The sequence below is a fragment of the Desmodus rotundus genome, chromosome 2 (genome assembly GCF_022682495.2).
Source record: "Desmodus rotundus isolate HL8 chromosome 2, HLdesRot8A.1, whole genome shotgun sequence".
NCBI classification, from domain to species: Eukaryota; Metazoa; Chordata; class Mammalia; order Chiroptera; family Phyllostomidae; genus Desmodus; species Desmodus rotundus.
This window is the reverse complement of record NC_071388.1, coordinates 148,049,948-148,071,038: the sequence shown is the minus strand read 5'-3', so window position 1 is coordinate 148,071,038 and position 21,091 is coordinate 148,049,948. Positions and strand designations below refer to the sequence as shown.

Genomic DNA, 21,091 nt, shown 5'->3' with positions numbered 1-21,091 from the left:
GCGCATGTCTGCCGTCTTGATAAGATTGTTAAGCTATCATTGGTGTATATATTGAGTTATATTGTGTAAGACCATTTTAGTCTTTCTTAAACTGATTAACTGTATTGAGAATAAAAAAATGAAGTTAGAACAGTTAAGCTACTTTGCTATTAAGAGTACATAAATACATAACTATAAATTAGTATAAATGATTTACAGTTTAAATGTTTTCATTTTAAATATGTTGGTTGCAGGACATTTTCTGCTATCACTGGGAATATAAACTTAATGTCAAAATAGGATGTTAGTTAGTACATACCATTTTTTAAAGCCATTTGAGAGTTTTTACTTGTCTAACGTTCCTTTCTTTTCTTTTGTGAAACTTACTATTCAGAATATGTATGCATAAGAAAAATGTTCTTTTTATAGATTTTAAAAAGTTCTTAATGGTATTAGAAACTTTTTATCAGTGAAGAAATAATTTTATTTTTAGTTCTAGAAAATAAATTGTAACCCCTTAAATTCTTTAATTTAATTTATTGTATCATTTTTTACCTTAGAAATCATGTTGTAGGATCCATTTTTCTACACTGTGACACATGTTTGATTTGGGTTGATTTCCAAAGTTTCCTAGTTGGAACACATTTTTTAAATCAACTTCAAAGAACAAGTGGATAATGTAGTCAAAATATGAGGGCATATTTTAAGTATTATATATAATTCTGATACTAATGCTAATCCTAATTTTGATCGTAAAAATTAACTCTTACTCATTTCTTTCTCAGGATGTCATGAGGATGCTAAGATAAGCAAAAGATGAAATGTATTAAAAAATTAAAACACCGTGTATTAAAGCTACTCATTGCTTTATGTGCTCCAATGTCATGTTAATTATTTCATATGTTAATGTGTACATGCTTCTGAAGTGTGTGCAGGCACTCGACCTCTAGCTTTGTTCTTTGCAGTGTACCTGAAATGTGCATTTACCCCAACTGAAGTGCTCACCCCGTCATGTGGTCCATATCCGTGTAACGAGAGATACATAGATGTGTATGGCTACTGTATATTCGTTAGCAAGCGGAATGTTCATTACTTACATAAACTAGGAATTATGGTTTGTTTAATATCCCGATAAGTGTTATTCACAGCAGAATATTAACTTGGAGTGATTTTTCATGTATTATAGTACTGCCAAATCTGTCGAAAGGGAGATAATGAAGAACTGCTCCTCCTTTGTGATGGCTGTGACAAAGGCTGTCATACCTACTGCCACAGACCCAAGATTACAACCATACCAGATGGGGACTGGTTTTGTCCAGCTTGCATTGCTAAGGTAAGACTGATCTAAAACTCAACTTCTTTTTAAATTGAGATAACATTGGCTACTAAACATTTTACAACTTTCAGGTATACAACATTATAATTCGACATCTGCATGCACTATAGCATGCGCACCACCAAAAGTCTACTTTCCATCTGTCACAATATATTAGAGTCCTTTTACCCATTTCTCCCTGCCCCACTCCCCTTCCTCTCTGGTAACCACTAATACGTTGTCTGTATCTGTGAGTTTATCTATGGTAATTACAGGCATTTTACGAGAATATTTTGAGATATAACTGATACACCATAAAGTTCACCTTTCTAAAGTGTACAGCTCAGTGTATTTTTTAACTATATTCACAAAGTTGTACAACCATCACCTCTGTTTAATTCCAGAACATTTTCATGACCCCAAAAAAGCATCCTTGTACCCATTAGCAATCACTCCCTATTCCCCTTCTCCCATCAGCTTTTGGTAACCACTTACCTCCTTTCTGTCTTTATGGATTTGCCTGTTCTGATCATTACCTTATAAATTGAATCAAATAATATGTGCCTTTGTGTCTGACTTCTTTCAGTTAGCACAAAGTTCATCCAGGTTTCACTATGTATCAGTGTTTCCTTTTTCTAAATAGTCAAATGATAGTCCACGGTATGGATATACAACATTTTGTTTATCCATTCATCAGTTGATAGACATTTGGGTTGTTTGCATGTTTTGGCTGGTATAACTAATACTGTTAGGACCATTCACACATAAGTTTCTGTATGAATATGTTTTAACTTCTCTTGGGTATATACCTGGGAGGAGAATTGCTGGGTCTATGCCTTCGAAGTCACTCTCCAGCCTTTGAACTCTCACACCATTGATTAAAGAGAAGCACTATGACAAAATAGGAAAAAGAGGGTTTTAGGGTTATAAAGTAAAGAGTAGCAAATATGGAAGGGTCAGCATTTATGGAGAGCCAGACTCTGTTAGGTGTTCCCTACCTCAGTCACTCTCTTTTTTGTCTAATCTCTTCACCTGAGCATTACCAGTAATTACTGCCTCTTCATAAACTCAGTTTCAAACATCCATCTGTCCACTGCCTTCCCTCCTGTCTACTCCCTCTAATACTTCAACAATTCTCTGATTTCAACAGAACCTTCAAGTCACTTATCTTAAGACCTTTTCACTGTCCCTTTACCACTTCATGTCCTCTGATTCCTCCTAACCTAATCATTGCATCCATCTGTGGCTCCTTTGCCATAAGCCGCTGGTGCCCCTAAGAAGCCAGTTCCCCAAGGGCATGCCTCAGATCCCATCCCCTCACACTTCCTTAGGAGTGTGGCTCCAGCAGTTCTCTCTTCTCCTGCTTCAATTTCTCTTTTCCTCTGGGTTCTCCTCATCAGCTTACTGTGATGCTACTACTTCTCCTACCTTAAGAAAACTAAACAAAAACGCTTTTCTGACCTCACTTCTTCCTTGCTCCACTTGCCGCATTTCTCTCCTTCCCTTTACAGTAAAACTGCTAGAAAGGTTTCTGTCCTGGTTCTCACCCATTTCTCTCTTTCAATTCAATCTTGAGCCCCAGGCAGATTTTCACCAGCACAGCTTCTCCAGAATTGTTGTTACTGTGGCCACAAATAACATCCCCATTGCTCAGTCCCCATCAAACCAATCAGGTACTGTTGATGAAGGGGAGCACTCCTTCCTTCCTGAAACCCTGTTTTCATGTGGTGTCTGAGAAACCACACTCACCAGGTTTTCTTCTTGCCTTTACTCCTTTTCAGTCTCTCTTGCTGATTTTCTCACCCCCCTGATCTATCGACCTTAGAGCGCTTTCTTAGCTTCAGGGTTATCATCTGTAAAATGGGACAGTACCTGCTTTACAGGAACTTGTGAGGATCAAATATGGTCATGGCTGTGAACTGATTAAAATCCTGTGGCGTGTATATAGATTACATGTTACAACATAACAGAAGGTCCCACATGGCATCATTTTCACTAATAATGGCTTTTTACTTCTCATTATTCGATCACTTTTGTTATGTATAGATAAATGTAATTCAGTAATTACCTTCACTGGTTATACAAAAACTATCTTTTAGTTTCGTAACTGTTAAGTTATAGACAGTTTCTCTAATACTTCATGAATTATTAACAAATCAGTATATTAAGTATTGAAGATATCATCTGATAGGCATTTTAAGTGTTTGAGACACCTGACAGGTTTTAGGAAGTTTTGTTTACAATATATTTGCTTAATTTCGAATTTTCACTATCTATCATTGAAGGAGTAGAGTAGGAGACATCAGTTCTGTGATCTTATCCAAGCTCTTCTATGTAAATGCAGCTTTCTATGTTTTTATAGCAATATAACAATTTATAGACATTTCATTTTGATGCAAGGATTTTAAAAATTAAGGTTTTAAAATCTTTCCAGTAATTTATTGTTGTTTACAAATGTTTATACTGTACTCTCAAGTGGCTATTTCTGCACGCATCACTGTGATTTTTTACTCTGTGTGTGTGTGCATGCCAGCTTATATAGGTACTTTATTGTGCTTCCATAAAATCACAGAAACACAGACTCAAATAGATGTTGTACATAAACCGAATATACACATATTTATATACACTCATAGACACACACATACAGGTTGCAAACTGCATTGCCTACTAAAAGCCACACAAGTAACACAAAAGAGTTGGAACTGTGGCAAACAGGAAAGTCACACCCCCACTTAAATGGTAGTCATCACTCACCTCCAGCCAGCTGTTGTCATAGAGACACGTGGGCCAGTGTTCCATGTACTTCAGGATTGGAGATTTTTGTGCATTTCCTCTCAATGTAGACATTGGCAACAAATTCAGAATTTGTACAAGCATTCTATGAGCAAAGCAGCAAGCATGGGCAGGGGGCTGTGTACAGCCTGTGAGCCACCAGTTCACAACTTCTGATATGTAAATGTACAAACATAATAGAAAGGTGCCTCTGTACGTGTAATTCTGTGGGTTCTGCTTAGGCATACTGAAGTTCCTTTTTGAATTTGGACTTTTACTAAAATAGAGAGAAAAGGTGGCAGGGGCAGCTTGTCCAAGAACAAAGTAATCAGGTAACAGAGTAACACTATAAAAACTTACTTTTAAAAGTATGTGTACATGCATGGTCTATTGAGGTAAGGTGATAAATGTCATTTATTAAGAAATACACAGAGACTTCATTGTCTTTTTAAAACATCAGAAGTTTTTTGATTCTGAGGTTTAAATTTCGTGTTTTCTAACTGTAAGCGTTAATTTATTAGAAAATGACCCCAAGTAATATTTTAGTTCAAATAGGAACTAGAAGTGTTGGCCCATAATTCACAAAATGTTGTGTTTTTTAAGTAACACAATTATTATTCAATCTAACCTAGTTTAATCTTAATTAAATGTACTTTTCTCATAATAGGCATTCTCTTTTATAATTTCAGAGTGCTAAAAGCTCAGTATTGTACAAAAATTCAAAGAAAAAATTTTAGCGCATAAAAATTAATAAACTAATTGGAAACATATTAAGAGAAACATTCATTATTTCAGTTAGTGACAAAGGGTAGTGATTCTTTGATATGGTATGGAGAAGCTGTTAGATTTATGGTTTGCCTTATTATTTTAGTCAATTAAAATATTTCAACTATACTTTTATCCCTCCAATAGAGAATCAATTTTTTTTAAATTTTATTTTTCAATTACAGTTTGCATTCACACTATTTTGTACTAGTTTTAGGTGTACAACACATTGGTGAGACAACCATGTACTTTACAAAATGTTCCCTAGAACCAAATATTTTTAATTTCTTGATGAAGAGCAATTTTTAAAAATATATTGCTAGAAGAAATCATGAGATCCAAGGAATTGGTATGAAATATCCCAAAGGCATGTTTCCGGCCAAATTTATTTCAATACAGCTAACTTTAAATTATGGCTAGATTAAATATTGACTCTGTAGTCTAAGATTTCTTAACAGTTTGGGTAAGGGAGGAAATAGGTTTTTAAAAGAAGGTAAATAAACACTATTCTGGAAAATCAAAACAAAAACCATATATTACCAGTGACTTTGCATATCACTCTTCTAAATCTGTTATATTTACTATAATATTTAACTCAAAATTCAGTCTGATTTCCCTACTTCTAAATTGGGGGAAGGGAGGTTCATTGTTACATCAGTTGTAGTTACACTGCCTAAGGCCACATTGAGATTTTGTTTTCAATCAATTTGAGAACTTGAATGACCTTACCGATTGTGTTGCTTATTTTGTAACAGATAAAAATAGGGCCTCATACATATTTTTGTTCAAAGTTCCATAGCTAGTTACTGACAGAGTATAGCTGGAATGTATATACTTTGATTCCAAATATAATCTTTTATACTAGTTCCTTATTTTCCTCAAAACAGACACCTTTTCTGTCTTTTTTTCTCCTCGGCCTTCACCACTTTTTTTTTCATACCTGGGAACCACAAGTTTGTGGAATTCTCTTCTCACAGCAAATGTTTTTTTCTTTATCCAGAAAAAAAATTAATTTCCAATAGTTTTGATCTTACAAGGGACTTTTTCTCTATGTGATACCACATGAGCTATGTTTTATGTCTTGGCTTAGCTTTTTAATTACCTCTTCAACTTTCGTATTAACAAGCTCTGTATTTTTGTTTCTGTTCATCTTTGTTCTTAATTATATTGTTCTCTAAAAGGTAGTCCTTTTATTTATTTAATCTCATTTAGTCAGTGACCTGGACTAAAGGAATACTGCTGATGAGCTCTACGGTAAAGATGGATTGCCATGAGATCAGCAGCCTCAAGTTTTTTTAAATTTCTTAAAGTAAACTTTTCATGGTTTATCAGGTTTTAGCCTTATATTGTGAAAGAACAAATTCATACATCTCTTTTGAAAATAATAAAATTATTAACCTCCAACATCTTTTGTTATACTTCATTTATTTTTTTTTAATTAAAGGCAAGTGGTCAAACTCTAAAATTCAAAAAACTTCATGTCAAAGGAAAAAAGAATAATGATTCAAAAAAAGGAAAAAAAGGAACTTTAACAGGGGATACCGAAGATGAAGACTCTGCGTCCACAAGCAGTTCACTAAAAAGAGGAAGCAAAGACCTGAAAAAAAGAAAAATGGAGGAAAACACTTCCATTAACTTGTCAAAACAAGAGAGTTTTGCTTCTGTTAAGAAACCTAAAAGAGATGACTCTAAGGACTTAGCTCTTTGCAGGTATTATTTCAATGTTTATGTACATGATATCCCATTTTATTTGTTTAGAAACCTTCTGCCATATTAAAGGTGACTTTCTGAAAATGTGTGCAAATTGGAAAATGTAAAGTTTATAGTATAATATATTCTTTTAAATAATTTGCATTGCCTTTCTTGAAAGATCATAAAAGCTAAATTTTTAACAAAATATGTAATTCTAAAGCATAGCTATTGATTTCAAACATTATTTTCTTTAGCATGATCCTTACTGAAATGGAAACTCATGAGGATGCATGGCCTTTTCTACTTCCTGTAAACTTGAAGCTCGTTCCTGGTTATAAGAAAGTTATTAAGAAGCCTATGGATTTTTCTACAATTAGAGAAAAATTAAGTAGTGGACAGTAAGTAAATCCTTTCATTTCAATGTTTATTGCTTGATATGTGCTAGATAATTATCTACTGAGCCAAAAATACACTAATTTACACCCAGAACAGAAGCCCTGACTTTGGAGAGGGGATGTGTGTCTGTGTGCACAGCTGTGTGTGTGTGTGTGTGTTTGGTTAGGGTGGTGGTATGGTATGGATGAAAAGTCAGTCAAAATGATTTAAACAACTGAAAAGAAGTGTGATAAAGCTGTTCTTGACATTGGAAGGGCACCACACTAGCCTGGGACGTAAAGAAAAGTGTCGAGGAAGTCTCCCAAAGTAGGTAGGGAGCGTGTAAGCTGGGGCTTGTATTGTGCAGCAGTGGAGTAGTGACATCATCTCACGTGGATTTATGAACAACTGATTCTGTAATATTTTCAGGTGGTTTCAATGCAGAGATAGAAGGTCATTGGAAATGTTAAATATTAAAAGCTTTATAAAGCCCTGGCAGGTAGCTCGGTGGGTGCATCATCCTGAAACGCCAAGGTTGCAGGTCCAATATACAGTCAGGGCACATACAAGAATCCACCTACGAGTGCGTACATAAGTGCATATTTCTCTCTTTCTCTCTCTCTCTTTCTCAACAATAAATAAAAATTTTTAAACCTCTATTATTAATTGTTGAGAATACTAAAAATATATGTATTGAGTGTGGAAGAAAACTATTATTTGCTACTTTCTACCATATTCTCTTTGTGATCCTATCAGAAGAGTGGCTTCCTGTCATGATCTGCCATAGTTCATGGTCTGTTAGACCACATCAGACTCCTGCCAGAGAGCAGCAACTGTTAATGGGATTTAGTTGGTTCTCGGCACTGGCCCATCTTGGAGCCACAAGAATGAGGCTGTTCACTTAACAGAACAAGCGCACACAAAGTCAGCCCGCAGGTGAATGGAGCTGCGGAGCTGTGTTTCCTTTTCTATTCTCCCTTGATCCCCGTATTCCTACATCCCGTCCTTGCTTCATGTAGCCTGTGCCCATCACTTCAAGCAAAGTCACAGGAAATATGGAGAGAGAAGGAACTTTACCTGAAAGAATAACTATAAAATATAGTTTATTCACATTATCACTGTTCTTATTATACTCATTATTATACAGTATATTATTTAGTTCTTCCTGGGCATTCTTTTGGTGAAAATTGCTGTGCTCCGTAGTTTACACTCACTTTAGAAGAGTCGAGTAGAGAACTTCACTCATAATAATCAATGTCCCTCCCATAGCAAGTGATTGACCAAATGACTGATGTATTTCTTTAAAATCTGAAATGTCAGTCTTTCAGAGGATTATTTCTTTTTTTATTTTTTTAAAAAATACAGAAAAGACCTGCCCAAACTCAAAAACACTTATAATCATTGAAACTATTGACTCTAATGAGCACCAAACAGGAAACCCTGTGGTCTAGATATGGACTAGTTCTCTTGCTTTCTCTCTCTGTCCAAATAGTCAGTCGGAGGTTTACAGGGCAGCACAGTGGACTTGACAGCCAGCATTGCCAGAACCAGACTTACCGGGGAGACTTGACTGTGGTTCAGTTGGCTCATGGCTTTAACTTCCATGGTTCTTCAATTCCTAGAGAGGGTGAACCTCAACCTCCAGTCCCCAAAACAAAAAGGCTTACACATTAAGACAGACTTACCAAAAGAGCTACATAATTGACGTTCCCTTTTGAGAATGAACCCTGGTGGTTGGAGGAGGTCGCACGCAGGCAGGCAGAGAGAGAAACAGCCCCGTCATCCTGCTTGTGAGGCCAGCTGGGTGGGAGGCCGCGTTCAGTGCACTCGCCTCCTCTGAGTTGCACTGTTAATGAAACCCAGACTGATCTGTTGCCGCCAAAATCCACAAACAGCATTTCAGAATTTTAAACTAGGAATTGATAGAACAGAGGGTTTGGGGAAGTGCCTACTTTAATGAATCCCTCTGGATTTCATCAGCTGCCCGTCCATCTGTACAAGAAGGGCACAGAGTGGGTATTGCCCTTATGTCACCCAGAACCTCATCTGGAACTCTCCCCTGGGGTCCAGACTCCCTCGTATTAATCATTAACCTTTTCTTATACTAAGGAACAGCTTAAAGAGAGAAGTATTTCTCAAAGGAACTTCATCATGTTTTATAAAAATCATTCCCATGCATGTTATATGATTCCATTTATGTGAAATATCCAGAACAGGTGGGTTCCTGCCCCAGGGCAGGAATGGGGAGGAGCAGAGAGTAGCTGCTTAATGGATGCAGGGTTTCCTTTTGGGGTAATGACAATGTTTTAGAATAGACAGAGGTGGCGATAGGACAGCGTTATGAATGTACTAAATGCCACTGAATTGTCTAACTTAAAGTAGTTAATTTTATGTTATGTGAATGTCACCTCAATAAAAAAAACAATCCCAGAAGAATAGGAATGGATAAGGTTGGATAAGGCCTGAATTAACTGTGTGAGCTCATTACAGATAGATAAATTTTATTTCTTGTTTTGCACGTATTAGAAAAGAAAGAGGAAATGGAAACTGTTCAAGGTATTTCATCAAAGAAATAATTCCACTTTTATCAGGTCTCAGAACTTTAGTGTATGCTTCATAGATATTTCTAACAGGAAAATTATTTTAGTATCCATCTTATCGTAAGTTAGAATTAATTTAAATTTGAATTTCTAAAAGCCCTCTTTTCTAAATTGAATACATTCAATTTCTTAAATGTGTTGATTTGGCTTGAGTTGGCTTGAAACAAACCACTCCCTTCTTACCAATAAGTTTAGGCAGATTCAACTTTTGTGTTCCATTCTTCATGTTCTTACAGAGAAAGAAGTGGGCAAGCCCACAAAAAAAGCTCTGAAGCCACAGTGCTTCTTGTTGAAAGTCAGTTGCTCATAGTGTTATCTCAGGTAAAGGGGCGTAGTGCATGCTTTTTGCTCATTTTGGATCACACTCAAAGCAAAAGAGTATATTTGAAGAGAGAAGAAGAGAAATGGGAACTGAGGAAGACTTAACACAGAGTAGCCTATCCTGGGATGTATGTAGAAGCCACAGGGCAAGTATACTGTCTGTGGTTCAGAGGAAGCATTTCCGTTATTTCTAGTGCACCCAAACAGTTAGGGGTGTGGACGGAAGGGGCCCGACAAGTGATGCAGCTGGTCAGAGGAGTTAAACTCCTCAGGTGGGATGAGTCCTGTAACAGAATTATGGTACAGATCGAACAGGAAACTGGATGTGGGGAAAATGTTCGTTGTAATGTGTCTTGATCTTCAGAGCAATGTGTTTTTCCATTTCATCTATCTTTAATCCTATATGGTTCAGACCACATGCAACTATGTAATTTAAAAGTTCCATGTACAAGAGGGTATCATGTTTTAAATCACTTTAAAGGCAGTTATCCTAACCTTTTTCTTTTTCCTTTCAGTTTTACTTTTTATTTTACCTTTTATTACCTCCTCATTTGGTTATAAAACAAAGGTATCCGACAAAAGCAACCTCTAAATCATGTGTTTTCTTTCAGGTATCTGAACCCTGAATCCTTTGCTCTGGATGTCAGGCTTGTTTTTGACAACTGTGAAACATTTAATGAAGATGATTCTGATATAGGCAGAGCTGGCCACAGTATGAGGAAGTATTTTGAAAAAAAGTGGACAGATACTTTCAAAGTGAGCTGAAGTTATAATAATCACTCTCTCTTTTTTTTCCTTTCAAACAAGGACAAATGAGACCAGCAATGTGAACTGTATTTACATAAATGTGCAAGGCACATACATAACGACTTTTTTTCCTTAAAATAACTATCACAAAAAAAGTATCAGAAGAATGATACCATTTTTAAAGGCTTCACTCCTACAACAACCAAGGCCCTTGGTTATTGATTTTTGTGATTTATCAGCTAATTTAGGTAGAACAGGGAAGCACACCCAAAGAATTTTCAAAGGAAAGGGTGTTATAGTGCAATAGCAATTAAAATATATCAAATCGCACTGAATATTCAACACCAGAGCTCTAACGTGGGAAATGGTTCTCCTTTCCCTCTCAATAAATATCTATTTTTCATTTTTTTACTTTGTAGTTTATTTTTTAGTGAATGTATTTAATTTTATGAATTATTTATGATTAAACCACATCCAGAATCTTCGTTTTCTGTGAAAAGGAAGAACTAGAAAATTGCTTTAAACCTTGAAAATACAACAAGGAATGTTTTAAAATATAAAACAAAGCCAAGTTAAACTGTTTACACTAATGTGCTGTAAAAGCACCAAAAATAAACTTTACTGTAGAGTTACAAGTACGTTTATATATATATATGTTGCTGCATCACTTGTGTAGTTAAATTGTATTTCAAGACAGTGAAGAAAAATTGACATGTATATACTGTTCATTATTGTTTATATTAAGTCTTGTTTTAAATATGTATTATGTGTATATATTGTTTGCAGACATTATTGTTTATGCCTTAGAAGGACTGTAGCGTTTTACTTTAGTCTGAAGGTAATTATCGCTGTACAGCCTGTACAGTAATTATCCTCTACTGACACTGTGGCGTCTCCTTGATCTTGGTAGTGCCTGCCTTTGAAACAGGGTGTAGGGGATATTAGTTTTTCCATTTTTCTATTTTGTTATATAACTTTAAGCCACCAGGGCCTAAATTAAAGTATAATCATTTGTATCCATGTGGAATAAAATTGTGACAATTTCCTACACACACAGTATTTTTTCATAGAAACATTTCCCTCCCATTTGCCTTGCCTCAGAAATAAATTTAAAAGACATTTGTAACCACTGTGTTTTATCTACTGTGTGTCGTGGTGGCCTGTTGGAGGCAAATAGATCAGAATTTTTTTGTACCTATGTAAGAGTACTTGAAGTTTTATTTAAAATAAAATGTTGTGCAAAAGGTAGCGTTCTTTTTTTTTTAGGAGTGTTATTTTTCACTACTATGTGTGGCACGGATACAATAAAAGACTTTTACAAACTAGTTTTTAGTTTTTCTTAATGAACCTGAAAATATAGTCTTTTTTTTAAAAAAAAGAAAGAAAATGGTTAATTTAAATTTGATTTTTACAAAACCTTAACAGAGGAGCATCAGAGTGTGGTTCAAAGTACACTGAGCTGAGTGGGAGGTGGCGTGGTTTTAAGTCAGGTGGTAGGACTTTCAGGAGACTCTGAACCTCTCTTGACCACATTTTATTGTTGGGTTTTTTTTTTAATTTTCAGTATTAAAATACATTTTTAAGGGTTCCAATAAGAGAAATGTCTCCATTGGTAGACTTGTAACCCCGTGGTCAATAAGAAACTGTGACCATATAAATTAGTCTAACAGGTCGTGAGCTACAAGGTGCAGCAGTGGTGAATGCGCCGGGAAGCCTCGTGGGCTCTGAGGAGTCGCTGGCGCAGCAGCAGGCCCGGGCCCTGCCCCCGGGGAGCTGATTGCCTAGGAAAGTGGCCCTTAGATGATGTTCTTAGAAAATGACTTTTAATGGTGAAGGAAAATAGAAAAGTCTTGACGAAATTATTCCTATCTTTAAAATGCTTCAAAGTCACAGAGTATTTCCCAAAATCCCTAGACTGTGCGTGGTGACTTATGTGAAAATCAGCTGTTATGATATGAATATGTCATTTTCTGTTAACCCAATATCACAGCGATGCCGTCGGGGGCTGGTGCTTCATCGGAAACACCGTGTGGAGCAGGGCACGAGGTGGTGCTGTTTTCGTCTTTATAGAACTGCCAGTCTCTCCATGGGGCTTTAGGAATGATACATGCTTATGTTAATTGATATTAGACGATTTTTAAGTGGCTTATTTGAAAATAACATTTGGTGTCTGAGGGGCTCATAATAAGAAATAAAATACTTAAACACACATAAAAAAACAATTTTTCAAGAGTGATAATTTTCTTTTAAAAGTAAGTTAGCCCTGAGTAAGCTGCACTTGTAGTGGGAGGACATCATAGCAGCCCTAAGGGACAGCCAGTGCCTCACACCAACTCACAAGCAGTGTGACTGTGGCATCTTGGAAGTGGACCCTTTCCGCCCACGTTAACATTGAGGTGACTAGAACCCCGCTATCTTGACTGCAACTTCACAAGAGACGCTAAGCCACTCCTGAGTTCTTGACTCTCAGAAACTGTGAGGGAATCAGAGTTTGTTATTGTTTTAAGCAGCTCAGGTTTGAGGAGATGGTTGCGTGGCAACAGATCACTCACCACTGTGGGGAGAGGGTTTCCCTAGGGTCCGTGTGGGAGGGGAGCCAGCGCTCCCCCGAGGGCTACTCTGCACTCCTCCCAGCTCACCTTCAGTGTTTATTTGGGTGATTTTTCACTAATAACTTCTTATTACAGATTTTGAATACCATATTTTGAAAAATATCAAGCAGTTTCTCCAGTCATATTACCTGCTTCAACTTTGATTTGACTTTTTGTAGGGTTTTTTTAATGTAAATATTGTATCTAACCCTATCTGCTTTCCAGAGATATTGAATCACCTGAAAGATGCCAGGTGAGCACAGAATCAATACAATGGGAAGGACGCACTGAGGAGTGTGTCATCCAGCTGTTGGTGGGGGCGGGGGAACCAGCCCTTCTCCACAACACCGCAGTGGAGTCTCTGCACCTGACAACTTCAGGGGGTCGTACATAAACAGACAATGCAACAATGCACATAAACAGAACATTTTGCCCCTCAGCCTCTCCCGTTCTGTTTCATGATGCCCATCCCCATTTTTGCTCCTGAGAAATTAAAATAGCTCAAATTTCTTACCACATTTTCTAGTTCTGCCTATTTAAAGTTTTATCTGGTCATCTGATTGGAATTCTGGATACTTTCAAACTTAGACAACATGAGTCATCTGTTTATTGACATGTTCTTGTTGTATGCATAGAGATTCTTGTCCATTGTTTATGGATGTAATTGGCTTTCTTCTTCTTTCAAAATTTCTATGAACAGCAGGAGTTCATATTCCCCCATAACTAAGGGTATTGCTGTTATGGGCTGTGTATCTCCCATTCTCACCCAACATAGTTCCTCAGGAGATTGTGTCTTACACATTTTTATTCAACACCCAGCATCTAGTATAATGCCTGACATATTAAAGGTACTCAATAAAACTTTGCCAATAAAGCCTTCCAATCAAGGAGGATATTCAAAAGAATGAGCCACACTCTGAAAGCAATTCACAATTGGGGTTCGAAATATATTTTAGGTAACCACTATTATGGAATTGACCCAAATGATTGTTTTCAAAAGGATAGTTCTTATTGTATGTATATTTGCACTATAATTCATCGATGTGCAATCATATTACTTTATAATGATATCGTCAAGCTTGGTGATGTTCTGACAGAATATAGCCCTTTTCTGGAGCATGTTGAAGAGGATCATGTCAGTAAATAAAGGGCCTAACCAACAGGTCCCAGGTAAATTCAATACGTGAAAAAGAGTGAGTCATCTAATATAAAGTGGAATTTCTTTGTAACTCTCTAGATCTCTGGTCTTTAACTTTGACCTCAGTCCCTTTCAAGAGGGACTCTAACTTTGATCTCATTTACTTTCAAAAGGAACATCTGCCATCTGGTAGAGACATTAATGCCGTAATATCAGAGACTTCTAGGTTTCCATCTTCCTAGGCACATGTTGTGATTGTATGTCCTAGACCCCTTTTGGTTGAGTGTGGCCATTTGACATCTAGTTCTGGCCAAAGAGATCTGAATGCAAGTATGTGTCTCTTGCTGGCCAAGCATTTGATTTCTCTCTTTTCCCTCTGGCACAATAACTGGTAACATTCAAAATGACTCACGGTCTGTTAGCCTAGTTCTTGATTAACTATGGTGAACAGAATTCCCTACCAATTCACAATGGACACAGAGCAGAAGCAAGAAATAACCCTTTCTTGTTTTAGGTCATTGAGTTTGGGGTTCGTTGTAACTACACCATGTCTCAGCCTATCCTGATGCTCAGACTGGCTATCAAACTGTTGGATGACAAGAGGAAAAAAATATGCCCAGTAAGGCTTAATACCCCACTTCTTCTATATCCCATCACTTAAGAAGGAGTCCTAGAAAAAAAACTAGAGTGTACAATAGAGTAAAGTATGATCAAAGATTAAGAGGATCTTGAGAAAGCAAGTAGATTGGACTGGAGTAATCTGTCCTGGTCAGAAAAGGCTGCTAATATCACCCTAAATTCAAAGGGGAAATACTGCTTTTGAGAAATGTAATGTTGAAAAACACAGAGACACCCAGAAAAATGGAGGGACAGGGGGACCCAGTGAAACTTTGGGATGCTGTGAATTTGTGTGGAAGATGCCTTAGGTTATTTGGAGACTCGAATTGTAATTCACCTAAAGAAGCATGATAGGAATGGTAGACTTTAAACACAAAGAATTACTGGGCTTTGGCCAAAGCAGTGCTTAGAGGGATATTTATTGTTGTAAATACCTATGTGGAAAAAAAACAAGAAAACAGATTGCAAATCCATAACCCAACTTCCATTAGAAAAAGAAAAGCAAACTAAACCTAAAGCAAGCAGAAGGAAAGAAATAATGATTACCGCAGACATTAATGGAACAATACAAAAAGAAGAGAGAAAATCAGTTAAACCAAAAATGGGTTCTTTGAAAGATCAACCAAATTGACAAAGCTTTCCCTAAACTGGCTGAGAAAAAAGGACTCAAAATACTAAAATCAAAAATGAGGGGACATTGCTACTCACGTACAGAATAAAAAGGATTATAAGTGACTACTATGAACAAGTGAATGCCAACAAGTTAGATCATTTGCGTGATAATGGACAAAATCCTGGAAAACACAAACTACTGCAACTGACTCAAGAAAAAATCCAAATATACCTATAAAACAAGAGATTGAATTTTAAAAATTCTACAACATAAGCCGAGCCCCAGATGGCTTCACCACTGAATTCTACCAAACGTTTAAGAACTCATACCAATTCTTCACAAACACTTCCTAAGTCATTTTATGAGGCCAGTATTACCCTAATACCTAAATCAAGCATATCACAAGAAAAGGAAACTAGAGGCCAATGTGTATACATGCAAAAATCCTCATAAAGATACTAGCAAACCAAATCCAGAAATACAGAATAAGAATTACATACCATGACCAGGTGGAATTTATCCCAGGAATGCAAGCTTAGTTTAACATTCAAAAATCAATATAATATGCTATGTCAATAGAGTAACAAATACAACATGATTATATAAATAGATTCAGGAAAAGCATTTGACAAAATCCAACACCTTTTAATGATAAAACAAGTGGCATAGAAAGAATATCAAACAGATAAAGGACATTGACAGAACACATACTCGTCCTATAAAGTTCAATGGTGAAAGAGGCAATGCTTTCCCCTCTCACATTGGGAATAAACAGGGATGTCCACTCACACTTCTAGTCAACATTATACTGGACAGTCTATCCAGGGCAATTAGGCAAGGAAAAGAAAAGGCATCCGGATGGGAAGGAAGATGTGAAACTATCTCCATTTGCAGATGACATGACCTTATATACAGAAAATCGTAAGAAATCCATAAAATAAGATAACCTTATGTCTTCAGTAACAAGTTCAGCAAGGTTGCATGCTACAAGATCAGTGCACAAAAATCTATTGTTTTTCCATATACTAGCAATGAAAAATCTGAAAATAAAATCTTCCATTATAATAGCATCAAAAGAATAAAATACTTGGGAATAATTTAACAAAAGTGCAAATGTGTGCCCTGTAGACTAAAACACTGTGGGAATTGAAGAAAACCTAAACAAATGGAAAGACACACCATGTTCATGGATTGGAAGACTTAATATTGTTAAGATGACAATAATCCTCAAATTGGTCTTCAAATTCACAATGCCTATCAATATCCCAGATGGCTCTTTGGCAGAAATTGACAAGCTATTCTTAAAATTTATATAGAAATTCAGAAGACAAAAATAGCCCAAACAATCTTGAAAAAGAACAAAATCAGAGGACTTACACTCACCAATTTCAAAATGCACTGAAAGTGGCATTAATCCAGACAGTATGGTGCTAGTATAAGGTGTCCAGGAGCAAACCCACATTTTTACGTCCACTTGATTCGGACAAGGATGCCAAGGCAATTCAAAAGGGGGAAACAGTCTTTACAACAAATGGTGCTGGAATAACTGGACACCCACACACAAAAGAATAAAGCTGGACCTCTCCACATACAAAAATTAACCCCATAGATCACAGACCTAAATGTAGAAGCAAAAACTATAAAAACTCTTAGAAGGATGCATAGGAACACTTCATAAAGTACATGATTGTCGCCACTACGCTGAACACCTGAAAGTGATACAAAACAATATCATAAAGTGTAATATGTAAAAAGTAATCAAAAACATTTGTTTTAAATCAAAATAAAAAGGAATGTACTTGCAAAAAAAAAAGTGCATAAGATTAAGTAAGTATTTGTGACCTTGAGTTAGGCAAGGCCTTCTCGTATACTCTACCAAAAGCACAAGTGACCAAAACAACTAAATAAATAAACTGAACTTCATGTAAATTAAAAGTTTGTGTTGCAAATGGGACCTTCAAGAAAGTTCAACAAAAACAAAAATGTTCTAAAATTAGTGTGGTGATAATCTCTGTAAATATAGTAAAAACTATCGATTGTATAATGTAAAGGAGTGAACTATATGGCATATGCTATACATCAATTAAGCTGTTTAAAAACAAAAGACTCATTGGCTCACTGTAGAGTTTCAAGGTGAGACAGTTATTGTAGATGTGGTCACATGTTGCCTGATTCCTAAGGGAATATGCCTGAGAAATTAGGAAGTCACAGGGAAAATGCGTCATATTAAAGAGTCATATCCTTGTACATATTGGTCTGATAGAAATATCTCTTGGGCATAATTATTCTAAATAGAAAAAGGTGAGAAAGACTTTAAACAGTGAAAGCTTTTGTCCTAGAAATATTGACTTCATATTTGTCACCTTGGAAATCTCCATGAGACAAGTCAGAAAAACAAATGTCTGGGTAGTTTTCTTTGGATGAGGGGATTTGATGTACTTAAATTCCTTTCCATTTTTATAACTTTGGATTTTAATTTTCAAGTAACCTTTGGTCTTTAATTTCACCCTGCGAATTTCATAATGAGAAGCAGTCTATGTTCATTATATTTTGGTAATTTTGTTACTGCAGTATCTTAATTTAGTCATTTCATCTCGTAGAACTGTTATGGATGGGGAGAGACATGACTCAAGAGGCTCCCTCCCCTGCCTCGGTTTTTGTCTCTCTCACGAGGCAATAACTCAATCAAAGAGGCAAACACATACAGTGGAAATGAGATGGCAAATTTATGAAACACGTACGAGCACAAATCTGTAAGCAGGCACCCAGCTAGTCCAAATGCCCCACCTGTAGAGGAAATAAAGTTGTTAGCAAGTTCATTCTGTACACTTAAGCCGAAGCTACAAGTGGGTACTTAGCTAATCTAAGTACACTGACTATTGGGGCTCAGGGATTATATAACTCAGCCGGCTTCTAGGTTCTTCCTTCTTCTCCCCCCTCTAAATCTTGGGAATAATGTGCAGAGGCTTTCTCAGTAAAGTCTCTTTGTCCTAGTGAAATTGTTACAAAGGCTCTCTTTCCCAGCACAGAATCTCAAGAACTCCCTTCCCTCCCTCCTGTGCTATTCCTGCTTGTGATGTTTGGAACGCCTGGCAATCTTAGTGAAATTGTTACAGAAGCCCCTCTTCTCAGCACAGTCTCAAGGACTCTCCCCTCCTGCGCTATTTTGCTTGCAATGCTCCAGACACCCAGCAATCTTAAACTGAGCTCTGGACTGCTGTGTTAATTGGTGAGACACGTGTTCCTCTTGCTTCTAGCCTTCTGTATTAAGTTCTTTGTTAGGTTGTAATGGCGAGGGTTCTGCCTTTATTTCCCCTTTGGCCATTCATTCCTAGCTGCTACCTAAGAGAACCTCTCATAAGCAAATTTGGACAATATGGCGGCACATAATTTTAGAATCAGAACTAGTTTGGGGAGAAAATGTTAGGGTTTGAGTTTAGAATGGCTTAGAATCCATTTAAACAATACACTTCTGGTCCATTTCAGAGCTTTCTGGAGCAAAATCAACATTGACCTCTATTGATTAAAAATAGCTCACAAAAGAATAATAGTTGGCATTAGAGGAGTGACTTTATGAAGGTTAGTGGCAAGACAGTCCAGAAAATCCAGACTTCCCTCCCTTCACTCCCCCCACCCCCAACCGTACCTTCAACGATGGCCACACTCCTGGCTGGCTCAATGGGTTAAGGTAAGAAAAGAAAAAGCTGCCAAGTGTTTGGGGTTGGAGTAGCTTTTATTCCTGAGTTTGTGTTTCCACGTGAAAGGACATCAGTTCACTCCTCTCTGCCTCCACTCTCTAACAGCGGGTGAGGCTAACAGAGTCGGTAGGGCACAGTGCCCCTCCACTCTCTGTCTCAGCTACAGGAGCATGGACTCTGGTCGCCGTGGGCTCGGCGGTAAGCCTGGCAGCAAAACCTCTGCCCAGTAAATTTTCCTGTGTTCCCTGTGACTGGGTGTGTTAATTCTGGGGTTCAGAATTAGGAAGCCCACTGTTTGGAATCTCTCACCCATGCCTCCAGCCTAGACATTTGCAATGTTAAAGGGAGTGTTTTGATTTCCAATTCTTTTCTCCTTTGCCTCTCTATGTTGGCTTGGAATTCAGGTGGGAAAAACAGGTGCTATTTATTAGCTTCATCAAACTATAAGATTTGTTGTAGCTGGAGCACATCATTTGATAACATACCTCCTATCAGAGACAACTCAATAAGGGCTTCTGTATAGTTCTAGGCATTTATAATACCAAGTTTTAAATTTGAACACTATCAAGACTATCATAATAGTTCACCTACTCATATTTGGGTTCCTGGTGCAAATTGCTAATTAGTATTTCCTTAAAAATACCTCTTTAGTATATGAAAAAATGTGGGTAACTGTAAATGTCACATATACATAAATTCACTGATTATATATTGAGTGTGTTAAATATCTACTATTACATTTCCTTTAAAAATACTTTATGTCCGAGTGTACTGGTTGCCACGTTGGCTAAGTTAAGTTGTCTTCCAGTTGATCAAAGTCTTCTGCAGCATCATGACCTCTGTGGCGTCATGTACATATTCCACGGTGTCACTTCAGCTACCCTGTCTTCAAATAATAGAAATGGTGTCATTTAGATTACACTTATTAGCGACAGGGCTTCTATTTAACTTCAACTACTTGGGAAAAATTATTAGGATAATCCGTGGCATGTAAAGGAAGCAATGTGGACTTCGCTGACTCCTTCCAGCATGGCGGCTGAGTGCGCAGGGAGAGTGAGCCGAGGGCGGTATTGCCTTCGCGCCCTCGATTCGGAAATTGCGTGTGTACTCTGTGAGTTGAGGCGGTCTTAATAGCCGCGCAAATCAAGGGGAAGGGACATAACCTCACTTCTTGATGAGCGAGTGGCAAAGTCCTGGAAGAGCATGAAGTGTGGTAAATATTGTTGTAGTCATTTTTGAAAAGTAGACTTTTCCACATTCGGTATGACATTTTATCATTATTTTAAGTATAAGCACGCTTCCTTCTTTGAATTACAGAAGAAAGAAAAACTAAAGGAATGCCTTGATTTCCTTTATGGAAAATTCAGTTTGAAAGTTATTAATGAAAAGCGGGAAAAATATTGATAGCAAACAATCAGGTTAAAACACAGACCTAATTCTGTCTGGTCATTAATTGACAGATGTTCTGGTACGGCATAGACTGGTGCCATCAAAACGCTGTGTTCCATCTACAGTGAATAGGAGACGCGATTTGTAAGCTCTGTAAGGCAGACTATTGTTAAGTGAATTTGATTCGACAATGTCATATTTTCTTATGTAATCCTAAACCATTAATATGAAGCCAAAAATGTGGAGTATGTTTCCAAAAATGCATTTTAACATCCTGAAGTTTCTAGAAGAGAATTAATAAGAAGATATTGGAAAATAAAGAATTTGAGACAGCAGAAATAAGAAAAACTTAAATTATGGGAAGTTGGAACTTAAACATCTGTAAACAAGAAAAGTGTCTTCTGTCAAAGAGGAAGAGAGGTCTCAACTGAAACGCACCAGTGTCCCAGGCGTGCCACGTTTCTTTCTAGCATTT

At 37.0% G+C, this 21,091-nt stretch overlaps 1 protein-coding gene across 9 annotated transcripts in view; it reads left to right on the top strand.

The window, feature by feature from the left end:
- Window positions 1-11,894, top strand: part of BAZ2B (bromodomain adjacent to zinc finger domain 2B) — a 350,928-nt gene extending 339,034 nt beyond the window's left edge. For all 9 annotated transcript variants that reach the window (XM_053918709.1, XM_053918714.1, XM_053918713.1 and 6 more), the window contains 4 exons: window positions 1,166-1,312; window positions 6,279-6,544; window positions 6,781-6,924; window positions 10,434-11,894. In XM_053918709.1, coding sequence (XP_053774684.1) covers window positions 1,166-1,312; window positions 6,279-6,544; window positions 6,781-6,924; window positions 10,434-10,587 — 711 coding nt within the window. In that variant the 3' untranslated portion in view covers window positions 10,588-11,894. The remainder of the gene's footprint in view (window positions 1-1,165; window positions 1,313-6,278; window positions 6,545-6,780; window positions 6,925-10,433) is intronic.
- Window positions 11,895-21,091: the final 9,197 nt, after the last annotated feature.